Raw genomic sequence first — 18,698 nt, 5'->3', positions numbered from 1 at the left:
AGATGAACTGCGGACTAGCCAGATTCTTACACATAAGAAGGCCCATTCAATGCAATACCCAACTCCAAAGTCCATTTTGATTTGAACAGAAAACCTAAAGGAAAACATTTCCTTGGTCTCACCGGCCAGCAGTGGAACTCTAGAAATCACAATGAGATTCATTCCTGATTCCATTCTCAAATCCAAATCACTTTCAGCATCTTGCAATATCATCTGCCAATCTACTTCGATCTCATTGCTATGTGGATGAACATAAAAGATTCATATTGGAGATTTTTTGAAACAAAAACTGATTCAAATGAGTGAACTAAGCTTTTTGATAAATCAGCTAACGCATGCTTGTCTGATGAAATGTTGTAGCTTGTGTAGCATAATGAGAAGTGGGATTTTCGGGGTTTCTTCGATTATGCAGTCCAGTGCTTGTTATTCTTCAAGAGAATGTTTGTTGATTTGGTAAGACCTGAACCTACAATTTTTATTAGTTTGCCTAAGAATGTTTTCAATGAGACTGTGATTGGAAAAATGCCGCATTGTTTAAGTTGAGTTTTGATGGAGAACATTGGTGATTTTGGTGAAATTGGTTTAGTAGAACATTTATCAATTTCTGTGAATGGTTTGAGCAAATTCAGGGATTCGTTTTTGCTTATGATATGCTTGTGGGTAGTTTGTTTGTTGATATGTATGCGATGAATGGGTGTTTGCAGGAAACCAGTGAGGTTGCTGATAGCTTGGAACAATGGCTGTATGCACAAAAAGGGATGGATGGGAAGCCGTGAAAAAGATGCCCAACTTAAGGTTTCTGCTAATTTGGCTGCGATTGGATATATATTCTGCAATTTGTTCTAGCAATCCTAATTTGTTTTATAGGGACTTCAATGGTTTGTGCTTATGTTGTAAATGGGTTTGCTGGATGAGCTCTAGAAGTTTTCGAAGTGATGCTACCAAAAGGCGTAGAACCTGATGGGGTTGCATTTGTTGGAATTCTCTCTGCTTGTGGCTGCGCTGGGTTAGTGAACATAGGATTCATTCAACTGCTTTGATTCAGTGAAAAAGGTCCATCAAATTTCACCTAGTTCTGAACATTGTGCTTAATAGAGATGGTGTAGGGACATTATTGATGCTAGTTAACTTCCAAGAAATGTAGAGTTTGCAATACGACAGAGTTTACATTATAAAGCTGCATTATGCGTCTGTTGGAAGTTTGGATTGAAGTGCCTCTAATTCGGTAAAAGATGGAGGATGGGAATGGGTGGTGAAGTTCTTACCATTTTACCAAATGTCAAATCACATCTTCGAGTTCAACAGAGTTATGCTATGTTGGAAAGTTTGGTTCGAGGAGGCTTTGCCTAATGTTGGACTGGGGGCAGGGGTGAGTCTAAGCAGCTTAAGATTTATCATCAACATGGGAGAAATATGGATGACCAAACAACTGATAGGGGTTCAATACATAAGAGAATACAGTGGATTTCAGGATCATTGGCCATCAACCACCGCTACTGCCTACTGGCTGCCCTATGCCAGATGTTCTGTAACGTAGCATATATTTGTCAGGGGGATTCGGGGTGAATGCTGGACAACCTTCAGACCCGCTAGGTATGTCGATTTTGACCTGTTTATAATGCCTCATTATGTCAGCTCAGCGGATACATGCATTCTACGTGACTGTTAGATCCGTGAAACTAATCTGGACATATACATGTCAGGTACACAAGCCAATGTGGTCCATTATATAGCATTGGTCTATTAGTATTAAAATTTAAAACAAAGAGCAGTTATTAGTGCGAGGTCTTTGCTCCTTTACGTAGATAATCACATTCTGTAAAGCTAACTTTCAAGAATATATAGAACTGAGAGATGCAGAAAACAGAAACCATAGAGCCATAAAAATTGTTTGAAAATCAAGGGATTTCTACCTACATGTAAAAGGTGTAAGACAAGACACCATGAATACAGGCATAAACTACCTGCCCTTCACACTCATTACATGGTTAGTACTAGAGATTCTTCAGTCAGTCACTCAAACAGCTGAAGAAGAAAGCGTATACGATCAGATCTATATATACTATATATATGCTAAGCTAATATGAAACTGTTTATACATTAATGTGGGATCTGGGTTATTGTTTCCAGCAGAAAATGCCCACTCTCAGCTATTACTTGTTAGGCCGTAATTTTTTTGCAGCACGACTCAAATCCACGATCACTTCATCCTCATTCACTTTCTGTTGGATGCAAAGATAATTCCAGATCAGAAGTCAGCTAAGAAAACCACAAGTACTAGAGAGAAAGAGAGGGAGGTACCAGCGACATGAAGTGATGCTGGACTGTGTCAACCATCTCATCCTTCGTAGCATCCGGATTCCTGAGCGGCTGAGACACATTCACAAGGTGAGAGAGGTTAACAGGTTTGATATCTACAAAAGGGTCTGTACAAAGTACAAACAGAAAGACTGATAAAAAATAATACTCACAATGTTGAAGTGTTTCAAGTAACGCCGTAATGAGTCAATCCCAAGTATTGCCAGGTTCACCTTCTGGTAAGAAAGACGCTATCAGTATATTATAATCATAAAGATCGTTTTCGATTTAAGTGCAAGAGAAGGAACTATCAGTTTTGGCAAATTCTTACTGGTTGAGGTTGATGTTTTTTGTCAACATTGAATTGAGAGGGAGAGTTATCTTTGTAATTCATCTTGCTGGCAGGTCTTTGCGTGGAAAGCGACTGCGGCTTTGGCAGTCGAACTCTGGGTCCTCTTTGTTGTTTATGGAACATCATAGAGCCAGCTGCATCAAAGATTGAACAGAGACCATCAGAACAACTTCAATAACTTGTCAATGAAGAGCAATTGTCATACAGCATATATGCGTAAGTAGTTAAGTTTGCGATGTACAAAATTCATCGTCCTTTTCATCTGTGTCAGTGCTGCTACATGAGTTTTCAAACCCATGATGATCATCATCATCATCTATTTCTTGGCCTGTTGGATGTTCAAGCACACTCAATGCATTCCTCTGCAGCTTCACTTCGACACCGTTTTTCAACACCTGTAAAATGTACAATAACTTACTAAGTGACCAGATCAAATCAATCATGTCGAAGCTAGCTATCGAGAACACTGATACCAACAATAACCGGTCTTACGTTTTTCAACATAACACATACACACAATACACAACAGAATCACATTCAGCACCTCAGGTTTCTTAATAGCAAATCTCTTGAAACTCGACGGTTTCGCCACATTACTCAGCTGGGATTCTCGCATAGCAGCAATACAGATCGAAAAGCAGTGGCAGAAAACTAGAAGAACAGCAGTTTTGGACTAGAAAACAAGATAACCTCGTACCTCCAAAACCAGCAATATTTAAAGCAAAACTGCTAGAAAAACTAGGTTTACTATCATGGAATTTCTCTCTAATTAAAGAAATTTTTTCTGTGATAAGGCTAAATCTGATTCTGAAGATCCAATCATATCTCCTTGAGTGCTGAATGAGGACATCCAAGGTTCAAGGGTGGTGGTGGCACTGGTTATGGACCTTGTGGTGCCTTCTCAAGATGGACATATGACTGGCTCTAGATTTCCATATATTCTAGCTGATATTTGAACTTCTCAATGACGTCAAACTACTTAACTACCAACTGAATCAACTAAAAACTGCAACATCCCATGAGATTGCTTCTGCAACCTCATTCACTTAAACAATGTATGAACAGAAGTAGAAACCCGGTCTCAGTTGCAGAAGCCTGCACTCACTGCATCTCAATTGTGATCTCTCTGATTGTTTTTCTCGGAACACTACTGGCTCTGAGTTTCTACAACAATCCTACTAATCCTTAAAGTGGTGGCTAACATGATTTGCAAAACCTTGTCTCAGTGATGCACAACCAGCCTTTTTGATTCATGGCAATTGTCACATATATATTGCTCATGCTTATTCAGACAACCTTAATCATAAAATTATTAACTAAGATGCACATTCTTACAATTGAAAAGCTGGAAAACTCAGGAATTAGCACAAATTTTTGACAAAGCAAAGTTAAGAGGATTGCAACTTACCAGCCAATGCCAACCACCAAGACCAACAGCCTTCTTGACAACACCTTGAAGACCAACTAACACCGATTTCGTTCGATTATTCCCGGTCACGACAACTTTAGTATGTCTAGGAAGTACAGATAATTCATAATCACCAATTTCTTCACGGTAAGGAGATAATACCCTAGTAGTAGTTTGTGCTCCTAACATTTTCTTGATATAAACTGCTCCCTCCATATCTTCACTCAAATTCAACACACTAGTATTTCAATTTCTCATAACAATCCAATCAAATCATTGAATTCAGTCTCAGAACCACATCAATTCCCTCAATCTCTGGAAAACACACAAGAATTCTGATTAGTATTTGAATAAGAAATTGAATAACTTTATCCGTTTTTCATTAATGAGGATGAAATAAAAAACATGAATTCTCCCTCAGTGAAGTTATTATTTATTGAGAGAATTTCTTTCAAAATTTATTGGAGCCAAAAATAAATTCTAGAGGCAGTACAATAGAACTTCTCTGACAGATCCTGGTTTTCACGGACTTGTTATGAATTGTAATAAATAATTTTTTTTAAAAATTTAATAATAATAACTGCAAAAATCATAAAAGTAAAATAAATAAAAAATATATTTAATTTGACTTGAGATTCTTTTTTTTCAAAATTTTGTACATCCATTGTCATGGTTTCAGCTCCATCTTGAGATCAAATTAGAACAATTTTGAAATAAAACCCTAGAATACATATACAGACAAAAGATCTTAGGAATTTGATATGAAATACACAATAAAAACTGAAACCCAGAATTGAAATCAACAAATTAACACAAATTTACCAGTTTTTGTGATTTGCAGAAGATGGGTATTTCCAATTCAGGCAATGTATACACCCAAAAAAGGCAAAAAAAAACAACAACAGAGTATATATATCTAAAAATGGGTTTTGAATGAAATTTGATGGTGAAAACAGAACAGATCTGAATGAAATTTGAATAAATAAATAATGATGAAATGTAAGGGTTTATGATTAGAAGAAGAGAATGTGAAGATTGATTCAAGGGAGGAGGAGGAAGTAGTAGTACACAGAGTCAGTGAGTGAGAGAAACAACAACACAGTAAATGCTTACCAACTGCCAATGAAAATCATGCCATGTATAACTCTGAGTTTGTGTTACCGGGATGACTTGTTATAGCCGGTGGCTTTTGTTCATTGGATTCCCGCCCTCAATTATAAAAAGTTTTTTTCATTTTCGTTTGTTTGTCCTTATTGGGATTTGGCTTCATGGCTTGGCTTGGCTTATGTGGGGTTTAGGCTTCCTAGCTTGGCTTAGGTGGTGGTTTTACTTTTTAGCTTAGGTTGGTAAAAGTAAAACTAGCATCATTGTGTCGGAGACTTGGAGAGATATTAGTGTGTTATAAAATTTTGATCAGATTTTACAAAAACCTACCGTAATAGGTATCTGGATACATGGTGATAAGTAATTTTTCGGCTTAACTAAATCGACAAGTCAAAAATTAAGTTGAAATTTTAATTTCAGGATGATTTTTAGAAGGATATATATTGTTTGTGAAACAATTTATTTATTAACATCTGACTTTCGAACACCATTTCGGGTTCTGGAAAAGTAGTACTTCTTAAGCACGTCATAATGACGTATCACTTTTTAGCATTTTATTAGCAAGATTTTTGATCTTTGTTAAACTTTTTTGTAGTTTATTATGAATTTATTTATTCTTTGTGTATTTTTATGTTTCTTGTTGATTAAAATCTCTATCAGATTCTAAAAACAACTAAACAACGTTTATTTATTACTATCGGTTCTGGAAAAGTAATACTTCTTAAACACGATATAATGACATTTTGTAAACACTATAGTTTTATCAATTTATTAGCAAGATTTCTAAATTTTATTAAACATTTTGAAGTTTATTGTGAATTTACAGATTTTTATTGTATCATTATATCTTTCAGTGATTAAAATTTCTACAAGATTCTAAAAATAGCTAAACAGTGTTCTAATCATAAAACACAACCATTTACTTTGCGACGTAAAACATAAAATAATAAATAAATTTGCATTTTTAATTTTTACTTGTTTTTGCAAGCAACATCCATCACAATTATACTTTAACGAGTGGTAAAAGAATATATTTTTACTCTTGTCATTATCAGTGATGCTGTAAAAGAAAAGAAATGACAACCATAGCATGGTGTCATCATCAGTGAACCTAGAAAAAGAGGTTTGCTTATATGAGCCAGAAGCCAAATATGGATATTTTGTTGACCGGTTCATAATAACTTGGTAGAAATTTGAAAATTGAAACCCACTTTGCTTTATTATTAAAGTAAAATAAAATAAAGGTCGAGTACAAAGAGTACGGGCACGTGTCAGAGTACGAGCTCCAGGATCTTATCCAGAGAAAAATTCCCCAAACCCAAACTCAAATTTAAATTTATATTTCAAATCCGGTTTTTAGGGTAAAACAATTTGCAGCTGGCGCGCACTCATTTGGAATTTCCCAATTCCCCCCTTTCCCTTTTAGTCCATATACGTGGGTAATGTCTACCCACTTCTTCTTGCACAATACTCGGTATATCGCTGGTGTTTGAAAGTTGTTTCATAGCCGGCTGGCCGGCCGGCGGTGGAGTTGTATAATGCAATCTATGGCTGGGTGTACATTCGACCGTTTTTGAGATAATTTGAATGATTCCTCTACACTTGGGTTATATGCCTGGTTCTATGCTGATCTTAATTATCTTGAGTTATATTGCGAGTGTTCTGACATATAAAAATTATCAGGATTGTGTTATCTACTTAGAGAAAAACAAAACTACTAGAAATATTATCTGCCAGCCAGTTAGAAGCAGTACTGATATTTATTTTAATTTGATACGCTATAACATAGTAAAATATTATTTGGTGCAAATATATAGTTGGATTCTAGTAAAAAACAACTTTTAACTAGTTGGTGATAAAATCCTTAAAACCTTGCGTTTCCTAGTGCTCACAGATGTATGTTATATCTTTACACGACTGTGTCCTAACTTCTTAGGACCAATTATTGAAAACGCATTTCACCTTGTTGTTTCGGAATATCAGAGAATTGGGAGGGACAAACAAAAAGTGATGTGTTTTACTTTTTTGTCATTCTAGCTAGGACACTAGTGTAGTGTTCCCTACTTTCTAAGTTCTACTCATAATAATACTGGGTGTTTTGATTGTTGATTTGATTATTATCACATAACCTGTCTCCTTGATTGATGCCCATTATATTTTAAGGTATCCATCCGTTTGGCATAACCACGTCCGAGGCCTAGTTAGCAATTCGGGATTCAGTAAACGTACGGAACGGTAAACGTACGAGTATTATACGGTTTTGTAAAATCCAGATTCGGTACAAAATTCGGTCAACGGGACGTGATTCGTCAGTAATTCGGAACGACATACGTACGTGTATAATTCGATTTATAAATGTGAGTTCGACTCTGAAAATTCGGTATCTATATATAACAAATAATTTGTATTTATAAGGTCATAGACCAATTTTTATGCATATGTGTGAGTTATTTAAAGAAAAAATAAACTTAATATGATGATATTAATAATATATACAACATTAGTTATCCAAGAGGACGTCGTATGGTGGTTTAGATGCTTGGTTAGTGAGTTTGAGATCTCTCTCACCTTCACCTTCAAATCTCTTCAGTCGTTTTTGTTTCATAAAAATTACAACACGTTTAATATTCGGTCGTGTATGCTCGGGAGGCAGTAAAGCCCAAAAAGTGGAGTCTTTGAAAAGTAAAAGCTAAAGAATTTATGGCGAATTAAGCGGACGTATCATTCGGGATATGTAAAATTCGTGAACGGTTCGCGAATAATCCGGGAATGCCACATAATACGCGACTTGGGTTCGGAGTTGCAAACGTACGCGAATAAGACGGTAAAATTCGTGATACGGAAAAATTCGCGAATGATTCGCGAATCATTCGCGAACTTACTAACTAGGGTCCGAGGTATCCATCTTGTCGAGGCAAACCTCTCCTTTCGCTAGGCGAATAAGTTTCAACTGCGAAAACATTTCCTGTACCATGAGTCTAACCTGGATTTGAAGGAGCAGAAACACTATGTTGTCACTGTAACGAAAAATCGCGTAATTAAATTCAACCCTACCGAGTAAATAGTGATTCAGACAAGAGATGGTAGACACGAAAGACAAACAAGTGACTCTGCAAGAGTGCAAAATGCAGTCTTTATGAAAAGAAGCCTGCAATTCACAAGAGGGCGAAGCGCGTGCAGGTTACCATTGTATATAAACTGCAACAACTTGGAGATCCAGACCACATTCAGGTGAAAAGTATTTCATATGGCATCAAAGTTCTACAGACAGTTACCATATTTCTACTATACCACTATTGATAATATTGCGACATACAAATAAGAGCTACAAAGACCGAGTAAAAGAAACTAATATGCAAATTTCATAAACAAAAACATCTGTTCACAATACTGGTTTCGGGCTAGTTAAAGTATACACACAAACGCAGGCGAGATAGAAATTAGTTTATCACATTAATACACACTATGAAAGTGAAACAAGGTAGTACACTCATTGAACAGCTTTCTAACTGGCTTTTGTTGTGTTGCCGCTGTTGCTCTAACAGTAAGTGAAGATTACCTGCGTCTCTCATAGGAGGGATAATCCTCACCCCTCCTACCGTAAGGAGATCTAGGACGAGAATATGGAAGAGGAGCATAACGAGGTGGAGATCGCTCTCGATGACTCCTGAAATAAGGAGGTCCATCTCTAACATCTCTGGATGGTCTTCCACGAGGTGAATAACTACGTGATCTTCGGCGACCACCAATCGGTCCATGATCACCACGATCACCACCAAAACCTCCTGAATCAGATGAGAAAAGAGAGGTAAGGTTGCAAACGTTAATCAGAGTGCACCTTCAGCAGGACAAACCCAAGAATACAAAACCCTAACACAAGGATATATGTAGCAAAGGAAAATATAGTACATGCGAAAGCTAAAAGCACAGTACTTTGTACCTCTTTTATCTTTTACACCTTGGTATCTTCCTGGGGTTGGGGTTCTCCCCCGTTTCCTTTTTGCCTGCAAGTACAGAATTAATGCAGAAAGGTAATTTCATATCACATTGCATGAAAATAGACACCAAAACTCATTTTGCCCAAAAAGAATCACAATTCCATACAACTGCAAAAAAAGAAGTTATCCCTTGGATATGACAGTCATCAATAACCAAGGAGTTGAGCTCAAGTCAGAGGCTTTTTCACGTTTTCATCCTTTATATCTATCCCATTGATTTTAAATCAGTATCACATCGGTCGTTTAGATCATATAAAGCCTGTGTAGTTCTCATTTGTTTGTTAAGTATGACAAAGTTCGAATAACATCAAAACACGAGGGAAATTAGTGAAGCCTAAATAATTGATAATCAATTTTTACCATTTTCAATGGTTTTTCCAAATGCGCAGAGAAAAAAAAGAAAAACACAGCCTGTTGGAAATCGCGAAAGGGTTGCAGTTGCAGCCTTGCAGGGCATACAACCCGCCGTAAACTAGTCGGATTCGAAAAGAAATTTGAGATGTCGACGCAGAGCTCATGTCGAAAGGGTGAAAGTTCGATCGGATGACGTAATCTGGCATGCTTTTTAGATATCTCTCGTTATTTGGGGATACCATATTCACTGCTTTGGGCTGCTATTGAATCGAGAAGTGGGTTTGATAGTTTAGAGAGCTTAGATTTTGAAGTCGCTGAAGCTACATACACACCAAACCTGCTGCCAAAAGTAATCAGCCGCCATTTTTGAAGATGAGGAAGATAGTAACAAAAATATCACATCCATCATTACAAAATTAAGTTACCTTCTCCACTGTAATCAGGCGGCCTTCGAGAACTGAGCGGTTAAGATACTTGATACAACGATCAGCATCCTCAACAGTTTTCATCATAATGAACGCAAATCCACGAGACTCCCTGGTGCGAGGATCAGTAACCAAATGGCACTCCGCAATCTGCATTCGACATTAAGTTCCATCAACACCACATTTCAATAACAATGTTACATTGTACAGAATGCCATTCACATAAACCATTATGAAATCAACAACTAACCTTTCCTTCACTGCTAAAATGCTTCTCGAGATCACTTGAACTAACCCTAGTGGACAAGCCAGTTACATACAAGTTATTACCCGGGTTAACAACTTCTCCCGGCTCTCGACTCCTGCAACCAATATACAAGCTTCATAATAAGATAATTGTTGCACCCAACTAGAATGGACAAACTTCTAAGAGAATAGTGATTATACCTTGAGCGACTCCTTCCTCTGACCTTGACCTCGACCTACGAAGTCTAGTTGGTGAAGGAGACAGGGATCATCTACGAATTCTACTAGGCGGTGGAGTAAGAGAGCGAGACATAGACCTTCCTTCTCTTGCATGTGACATCTAGTACAAATACAAACATTAAAACTATCAAAATTCACTCAATCAATTATCAAAAAAATTAATCACAGACATTAGCTACCAAATCAACCACTTCACAAATCAAACATACAATGTATTGAATCATATCAAACCCTTTTCATGAAATTTTCACAAATTTGATTAAAAAAAAAAAGAAAAAAAAAAAAAGTGGGTTTCCTTAACAAATTACTCAACCAATAGCCCATAGCTCAATTTTTTTGACCACTCAATACTAAATATTAAATCAAGACATTTTTATGACCTAATTTGGTTCAAGTTTCAGATCCAAGCAGAATCCATTTCTCCATTTCTCAAGATATAACTAAAATGTAAAACCAATATGAGAATACCAATCATAGGATGTTAAAACCCAACTAAAAAGAACAACAGAGAATTTAACAATGATTACTAATGAAATGGAAACAAATCAATCATGAACAGAAGGGAGAACATAAAAGATCATAGGTTAGAGTAACGTGCTGTATGATTACCTTAGAGGTCCAAGGAGATCTGATGACAAAGAAACTAGATTTTGTTTTTCCTTTTTTTGAAGAACAGAGAAGAATGAAGAAAATTCTTGACAATGCTTTGGTTTAGGGAATTCTCTCTCTCTAAAAAGACTTCAAACTGACTTTCTTCTTTGAAACTTTGTTAATCTTAGCCGTCTATTTTGATGGGGACCCACAATATCTACTGATTCATTTCGAGTCATATCTGACTCGAGCTATTACATTCTTCTTTCAGTTCTGGCTGCATAATATCATGTCATTTGCTTTCATTTTTCTTTTACACGGCTGAAATGGGGCCATGAAAACTAATTGGGGCCAGGACACATTTTGTACCCACACCAAAAGATATATGGGGCTTCCAAAATGATGGTGAAATAATTATTTTACCCTTCTCTAATAACTTCTTCTCCTCCGCTCCCTCTCTCCCACTGTTTCTCATTCCATTAACGACTTCTGAGAAAAAAAAATTCTCACTGATTCATCGTCGTAAGTGAACTAAAAAAAAATAGGTTTTCAACTGCAAAATTGCAGTTACAGTTCCAGGTCGTTAACCACGGTTTTTTATTGCTTAACGATTTTTGATATGCATGTTGAATTGATAAAAAATCGTTAACCATTAGGGTGTAGTAGATAACGACCCTAAACCTGGTTTTCTGCCCTAGAATAGTGTCGTCTAGGGATTTCTAAATCGCTAACGACTCTATATGATACAAAATTTGTTCCCTGTTCAAAAAATAGGAAGGGTCGTCATGTCAAATGGTTGTAGTCGTTAACTATGTTGAAGGGTCGTCATGTGAAGTCGTTAACGATGTTGAAGGGTCGTTTGGTTTTATAAATTTTGCTTGCCGACCCTTGGTCTATGAAATGGCTTGTTAGGGTCGTCAGTATATATGAATGTCTAATTAACGATCCTAAGATTAACATCTTCAGAGAGTAAAAAGTTTTAGAGTCGTTGGGTTCTAAACATATTAAGCTAACGACTCTATATGACCTAACTAGCTGGAGTCGTTAATTATATCACACTTGACGATTTTTCATAACCTGCAAAAGTTGCAGGTTTGAGTCGTCAAAGGTTGTGTCAAGTAATTGACGACTCCTTAGAGTCGTTCGTTTATTACCCTCTCGACTTAATGACCCTCTCTCTGACTAGTTGCACAGTATACATGAATCGACCACTTGGGGCATCATTCATACAATTTGAAGAGTATAGGAAGTTTACCTGATTGTTTTGAGCTTCGGGTTCTTCATTTTGAGGATTGGTTCCTTTATTTTCAGCAATATGATTCCTCTACTAGAATTCCCCAAAAACTCTTCTTCCTCTCCACAACACAAAAACACAAAAAAAATTTATCAAAATTTTATCCCTAAATTTGATTTTAATCTAACTAAACTAATTAGCAATTAATTAACTTAATTACCAGTAGTTTAGCCATTTAAAAAAGTTGGGGATAAGGGATAACTCCCAATTACTATTTCATGACCTTTTTTTGTCCTGTAGCTAGGGTCCCCAATTATTTTTCCAGGGCCCCCAATTCAACCCTGTTTTGTTAATGTGATTCGGATTCTGAATCTGACTCGGCATCCACTTCAACATCCGTCTCAAATCATTTGTTTTTAAATTTTTCGTTTCTGATGTCAAATCATTTGATTCTTATTTTTCCTAATGTCTGACTCGACACATACATTTTCTGATTCAGAAATATTTGAGTCAGGTAGATAGATACTCAGCTCGTTGGTGGCATCGATATTTTTTTAGTCAGATTACTGAGCAGTATGTGTTTATGTGATAGCTGGCGACACAACAGACTGAAACCTTAACAAGCAGGCATAATTCCGACTTCCATTGACAAAATGGATTCTGCATGTCCTGTGATCATGGTGAACTTTTTGTCAAGGATTGGTTTGTCTGCCTATAGTAAGCTGCAGTGCAGAGCCACATATAGTACTGTTAAAGTCCATCGGCGGGAAAAGACACAAATAAATGGCCTTCTTAGGAATGTTTCCCTTCAACACAAGGAGACGTGTACCAGGCTACCAGCAGCTCTTACACTCAAATTTCCCCGACCGAAGCCAATTACTCCCAGGCATTTTCCACCTGAACATTTATTTGGTTATCGGCCGAAACAATGTGTTAAACAAGGTAAAAAAGAAAGACTGATTCTGTCTGTGTAATAAACTTGACTTTATATATAGCTATACCCCAGAATTTGTCTTTTCATTTCTGTTCTATGTACAGTGAGAGATATATATTTCACTTTCAAAGAAAATTTGAAGCTGTTAGTTATGAAGACCACTTTGAAACTGTGTATCTGAAGCATTAGACTTACTCTGATCCTGCTCATGCCATGAAAAATCCTACATCTCACTAACTTCTTGAGAATGAATCTTGTCTCGCTAACTCATATGTCGCAGCTATGCTTGTCTGATTTTCGGTATTGTCTTTAATCTTAACTTTTGAACATAAGAAGAAGAAGGAAGCTGTGTATATACTGACATGCCAAATACTGCAAAACATGTGACTAACGTAAATAGAGAGTTCGACATAAGAAGTGAATAAGAGAGAGATGCAGAGAAACCAATCTATTGAACATACCTGTGCCAAATCCAGTAATTTTTCGAGTTCACCACTTTCCAGCTTATCCCAGCCAGAGCTAATGCAAGAAAGCCAAGAATCACAAAGACCCAACGAAAACGATCACGTAGTGTCTTCATAAGATTGAGCAACCATGCTTTAATGTTTTGCCGTCTGAAAATCAAGAACAAAAAGGAAAAAAGGATGCAAATAAAACACCTTACGCCTGCCTAGTAAGCATAACTCAAAATAGCAGTCACAATTCACAGAATAAAGGTATGTTACCTTTCAAGAATACTCGAAGATAACCATGACGAACAAGAAAGCGACCGAATTGTTGTAGAGTACTCGATTAACCATCCAATAAGAAGACCCACAGTCCCAATTATAATGACAAGAATAACATTTCTAGACCTGCATGGATGGATAGTACTGGTTAAGAACTTTTCCAAGTAATGAAAAGAGACTTCTAACTAAGAGGAAAAAAAAGAGAGTGAAAGCTCACTTTGTTGCTCCAGTTGCAGCCATGAGAGCCGTCAAAATCGATACACATGTATGAATTACCCTTTTCGAGGCTTCACCAATAGTCGCTAGATACACAAAATTGCTCACCACCGCCATGAATGAAAGCCAAAAGTCCATAAACTGAGAACAAAATATTTATTCCAATTGGTTGGCGCTATTGTTTGATATAAATTGTTACTGGGTGAAAACTACATGTAAGAGAGTGGAAATCACCCTTGCACCTGTAAAACGTGAAAAGATAGAGCGCACCAAGTGCCTACATCACATGCATGGTATAACGCACTTGAAATCCCACTAGCCACAAACAGCACCCATTCAGAATATGCCTGGAAAAGGCAATGATAGGTTAATAACCATTGGAGATGTTCAGAGATGGTTGATGGTTTAAAAAATTGTCATGAGAAACTGACATAAACGATAAATATAACTGTAAGCTGGAGTCCAAGGTACTGAAATATCCTTGATTATGATTAATGAAATCCCAAATACCACAACCACTTGGCGCATAAGTACCTTTTGCCGCAGTGCCCAATATGCAGGTAATATGGCTGCTGCATTTGATGCAATTAGAGTGATCGACTGCCATATATGCCCTGCAATAGTTTTGCCAGGTACTGTGTTAAAATTAGTACATGAAAATGGGATATTGGTGGAACTAAGAATTTCAGCAACTTGAATTTTAACGAGAACAAAAGATCAACGATTTTCATCTCGTCACCCTCGGAAAATTGAGTAGAAGTTGAAGCTTGTTCGACCACTCATGGGTTAGAAACTCCAAGATATCTTGCCATAGTTCGGAATAGTTACCTTTATGATCAACAAGCTCGATGCTGCAATCAAAGCCTCCATGGTTCCGATCACAGGAGCAGAAGCTGGCACAAGAACACAACGATTAAAACGCTTGCCCAATTCAAAAACTCTATCCTTTCTTTCCTAAGCTAGATTGTTAGTTCATCTACTATCAAGGATATGATATGATATAGATGGTCAAAAACTATCAAAAACATGGATTAGTTTCAAATAAAGATAAAGAAATGAACCATATTGTGATAACGCCCTAGAGGTGGATATGACAATGAGACATCAGAAGAGTTAGCTAGACTAGAAAGCTGGCAATATGTTTAAAAAAATCTAACCTGAACATAGTCAATCCACTTTCATCAATAGCTGTCTGGCATGTCCCATGCCCAGAACATGACATCGGGCATCTCTCAACAGTAATAAGCATATTTGCTTGTTCACCAGAATGACCTTTGGTAGTTGCCAGGTGCCTTAGACCGAAGCTCCAAGTTCCTTCTCTCACATTTAATATATAAAACTTGAAACCATCATCACTTGAATCGTGCATTTTGAAAAACATGGAACTGTTACTACTGCTCTTATTGCTTGAATAATAGTAATCCCAGGTATCACTAGATGGTAATCCTCCAAATCTGGAATAAATGTCATACTTCAGTTTTGGATCTTTATTTACACCGATTTGTAGATGTTTTCCAGCTGCACCATACGGAATGTCAAGATGAAAGTACGTCCATGCAAAATCATCCCCAACTGAGGAGTTGCTTAAGAAGGATGGCAAATCGATGTTACTAGATCCGAGCTTCCCAATGTCTGGCCGATAATAAGAATAGACAGTGGCTTTATTCGTCTGAAACGTCTGCACAGAAAAAGAAAACACACTGAAACAGTGAGCATAGCCCACAAAATCCAAACTTACTGATAAGGAACTAATTTAGACCCAATAATGTAAACAAACCTGAAGCGTGTAAGCTTGCCAGGTGCAATTGGGTCCAGCTTTTCCTACAGGACACTGATGCACTTGCCAATCCAAGGTATAGCAACCATCCACTTCTGTTCTGTTTTTTTGAAAAGATCCGGGTGCTTCTGTCGGATCAGCTGGAAGAATGACAACATACCAACGACCAGTTTTTGGCGATGGAATGATCAACGGAGAATTACTTACTACGCCAAAATAATCATGGAATGTCCGAGAAGGAATGGCACCATGACGAGCATAACATGTTAAGTTTCTAGTAAAACTCGCTGTTCTGTTAAATATAATATCTTCAGCCTTAATCACAAATTGGTGAGCAATCCTCATAACATCCAGAGAATAAATTGCTGTTTCATTATAAAGATGGCAAGTGTTGCGTGCATCTCTGCATTTAATAACATTTTCCACTGTCTGGTTTACGGCATGGCTTGTGCCATCAGACTCAGCACAAGAAAGTGAGTCCACCGTTTGGTTGCAGCTAGGACCCCACACATTCGGGGTTGAGCATGCTTCAATTGTTATGTTAGCACTGTATCTATAAGACCGTCCACGAATAATCTGCATCCAGTAAATTTTTTTACTTTCAAAACATGCTAATATGTGTTTATCCCCATCTTGTGTGGAAGAGGAAATACACACATATGTTCATACAAGGAAGAACATTGTAAACAAGAACGATGCAGTTTACATGTTTCAAAGACGCATACCATCTTCCCTTGTGTTCTTATAGGCCCGATTCCATTGAACAATCCAATGTAAAATACTCCAGGGGTTATCTGCAAAAACACATCTTAAACATTCAAAAACCAAGTCTACAACACGGGGATTGAAATTCCTTACTCACAAACTGTTTCCATATAATCATTGAGTCAAAGCAAATAAAGAACCTGTTCATTTGTCAAGGACAGCATTATATTTTTCTGCAAAAGATGGCACCGCTCCCCATCCTGAAGATCCCTTATGCCTCCAAAAGAATTATTAGTGAGAGGACCTAACACTGCAACAACAGAAGCTTCTCTCTAAGCTGCATCCCATCATCATACAGTTGAATTACAAGGAAGATGTAGATAAAGAGATAAAGACAGTGCAAATCATTAGGTGCACTATACCTAGCTCTTTCAAAGAGTCTTCAGTAACGTCCGGAATAGGAGGACTCCCGTCTCGGAAGCATATCATAGGCTGCTCACTTTTAGGAAGATGTTTTATGGCGTTCTGCACGCATAAGCACAATAAGTAGATGAATAAGCAGCGGCTCTAAACTTCGTGTACCACTCTACCTATCCCTAATCATTCTAATCATATAAACAACCAATTCGTGCATTGTATTGATGAAAAATGTATACTCACACTGTCTACATCCGACTGTATGCTCAAACACATTGATGAGAACCAAGTCGGCAAATCAACTGCAAACACAAAGCACCAAAACCAGTAAATGTCATTTAGACTAAACCCAAGAATTCTTCCCTTAAGGACCACAAAACCCCCATTTCAATTACTATCCAAAGACATTGATAAGTTGAATTTTGATGAAACCCCATTATTAAAATCTATAAAATAAACAGTAAAACACATTGAATTGTAGTTGCAGAAAAAATCTTAAGACAACTCTCTTGAATTCTTTAAACCCTTCACTGATTTTCATGAATTTTATATACAATAAAAAAACCATCAAATCCTTACTCTACCCACCATGAATCCTTCAAATAAACACAGAAATTCTCCTGAATTTGAGCTAATTAATATTTAAAAAATAACAATAGAACAGTCAATTTGATGACTACATCATTCATTTCTCTGTAAATAAATAAAAAATACATAGACAACAGTCAAATTTTGACTGATAGTTGAAACAAAGAAATTTACCTCTAATGTAGTTCCAATCATAGGGTTTAAGCTTTGATTCTGGATAACTTAAGCTTGAGATTATGTAAGGTCTTGATTCATCACCAGCAGAAGATAAAACCAAAGTAAAAAAGAAGAAGAAGAATAAACAGAAATTCTGAACAGAACCCAGAGTTGGATTCTTCTTCTTCACCATGATTATTGATAATTATTCGGTAAAATCAGTAGAGAACTTCAAAATGAAAAATGATTGTATGTATAAGATTGATGAGATAAATGAAAAATATTCATGATGATTCTGTACAATCTCAATGAAAATTGACGGTTCATGTAGTTGGAATGAACTTACACGGCACTAAATTAATATTTGGATGATTTTAATGATATTTGGTAGAGATTATTCCTCTTGTGGTTTGTTTTGGGAAAAGACTTTCAAGTAGCTTTAAACTCTTTTTTGAGTCATTTCTGTTGACTTGACTTGTCATTGACCAATAAAAGAGTTAGGCCTAAAAGTCGGTTAATGGGAGAACCCGTTTACCCGGAGGTTACCAAAAACCTTATACAAAACAAACTAGAAAGTCCTCAGTCTTCCATGGTATCCTCTTCCTGGTGATCTAGCACCCCCATTAACAATGTTAGCTGAGAAATGGTTCATCCTTTCGTTGTTAAGCGCAAATTTTACCTGAGCTTGAGAGAGATCTTTCAAATTACCTTGTACTCCTACAAAGTGTTTTCAGTTGTCCATGAGAAGTTTGTACTCACCATGTTTATAGTGTCAACCAGATCTTTGCAATCGGAAACTATTGAAACGTTTGACAAAATATTTTCTTTTAACCAAGCAACTTCCTTTAACAACGCTATCGATTCCGCATGAAGAGCCGATGATGCATTCTCTGAGCCTGCTAAAATGTGCATAAATGACTCGTGGTC

The 18,698-nt window shown here is 36.9% G+C and overlaps 3 protein-coding genes across 4 annotated transcripts; all 3 read right to left on the bottom strand.

The window, feature by feature from the left end:
• Positions 1 to 1,855: 1,855 nt before the first annotated feature.
• On the bottom strand, positions 1,856 to 5,190 carry LOC113304423. Of its 2 annotated transcripts, none has more exons than XM_026553527.1 (7): positions 4,881 to 5,190; positions 4,059 to 4,373; positions 2,892 to 3,045; positions 2,630 to 2,784; positions 2,472 to 2,534; positions 2,302 to 2,370; positions 1,856 to 2,222 (listed from the first exon to the last, which is right to left on the bottom strand). In XM_026553527.1, exons 2-7 carry the CDS (start codon positions 4,272 to 4,274, stop codon positions 2,154 to 2,156), a joined length of 726 nt encoding a protein of 241 aa, XP_026409312.1. In that variant the 5' UTR covers positions 4,275 to 4,373; positions 4,881 to 5,190; the 3' UTR covers positions 1,856 to 2,153. The 2 variants fall into 2 exon arrangements, with proteins under 2 accessions (XP_026409312.1, XP_026409313.1); XM_026553528.1 differs by having other exon boundaries at positions 2,472 to 2,531.
• Positions 5,191 to 8,500: 3,310 nt separating this feature from the next.
• LOC113305020 (serine/arginine-rich splicing factor SR45a-like) lies at positions 8,501 to 10,544 on the bottom strand. The gene is made up of 6 exons (XM_026554136.1): positions 10,503 to 10,544; positions 10,387 to 10,421; positions 10,190 to 10,301; positions 9,940 to 10,089; positions 9,103 to 9,166; positions 8,501 to 8,947 (listed from the first exon to the last, which is right to left on the bottom strand). Exons 1-6 carry the CDS (start codon positions 10,542 to 10,544, stop codon positions 8,718 to 8,720), a joined length of 633 nt encoding a protein of 210 aa, XP_026409921.1. The 3' UTR covers positions 8,501 to 8,717.
• Positions 10,545 to 13,213: 2,669 nt separating this feature from the next.
• On the bottom strand, positions 13,214 to 18,166 carry LOC113304299. Its single transcript, XM_026553373.1, has 14 exons — positions 17,790 to 18,166; positions 17,271 to 17,329; positions 17,033 to 17,135; positions 16,811 to 16,920; positions 16,631 to 16,699; positions 15,906 to 16,481; positions 15,286 to 15,806; positions 14,957 to 15,021; positions 14,663 to 14,742; positions 14,371 to 14,475; positions 14,130 to 14,269; positions 13,910 to 14,038; positions 13,646 to 13,798; positions 13,214 to 13,556 (listed from the first exon to the last, which is right to left on the bottom strand). Exons 1-14 carry the CDS (start codon positions 17,962 to 17,964, stop codon positions 13,418 to 13,420), a joined length of 2,424 nt encoding a protein of 807 aa, XP_026409158.1. The 5' UTR covers positions 17,965 to 18,166; the 3' UTR covers positions 13,214 to 13,417.
• Positions 18,167 to 18,698: the final 532 nt, after the last annotated feature.

The sequence above is a fragment of the Papaver somniferum genome, chromosome 8 (assembly GCF_003573695.1).
Source record: "Papaver somniferum cultivar HN1 chromosome 8, ASM357369v1, whole genome shotgun sequence".
Classification (NCBI taxonomy): Eukaryota; Viridiplantae; Streptophyta; class Magnoliopsida; order Ranunculales; family Papaveraceae; genus Papaver; species Papaver somniferum.
The sequence above is the reverse complement of the archived record's forward strand: the minus strand, read 5'-3'. Positions and strand labels throughout refer to the sequence as shown.

What these genes read in the sequence shown, in the direction of transcription:
- LOC113304423 (XM_026553527.1), bottom strand. Translation starts at nt 4,274, where the DNA reads ATGGAGGGAGCAGTTTATATCAAGAAAATGTTAGGAGCACAAACTACT. An exon ending in ACTTGAAACACTTCAACATT is followed by an intron (nt 2,371 to 2,471) that starts GTGAGTATTATT and finishes AATGTGTCTCAG; the next exon opens with CCGCTCAGGAATCCGGATGC. An exon ending in AGCATCACTTCATGTCGCTG is followed by an intron (nt 2,223 to 2,301) that starts GTACCTCCCTCT and finishes TGCATCCAACAG; the next exon opens with AAAGTGAATGAGGATGAAGT.
- LOC113305020 (XM_026554136.1), bottom strand. Translation starts at nt 10,544, where the DNA reads ATGTTTGTATTTGTACTAGATGTCACATGCAAGAGAAGGAAG. An exon ending in ATTTTAGCAGTGAAGGAAAG is followed by an intron (nt 10,090 to 10,189) that starts GTTAGTTGTTGA and finishes TGTCGAATGCAG; the next exon opens with ATTGCGGAGTGCCATTTGGT. An exon ending in GCCTGATTACAGTGGAGAAG is followed by an intron (nt 9,167 to 9,939) that starts GTAACTTAATTT and finishes CTGTACTTGCAG; the next exon opens with GCAAAAAGGAAACGGGGGAG.
- LOC113304299 (XM_026553373.1), bottom strand. Translation starts at nt 17,964, where the DNA reads ATGGTGAAGAAGAAGAATCCAACTCTGGGTTCTGTTCAGAATTTCTGT. An exon ending in AGTGGATTGACTATGTTCAG is followed by an intron (nt 15,022 to 15,285) that starts GTTAGATTTTTT and finishes TTCTTGTGCCAG; the next exon opens with CTTCTGCTCCTGTGATCGGA. An exon ending in TATCTTTTCACGTTTTACAG is followed by an intron (nt 14,270 to 14,370) that starts GTGCAAGGGTGA and finishes TTTTGTTCTCAG; the next exon opens with TTTATGGACTTTTGGCTTTC.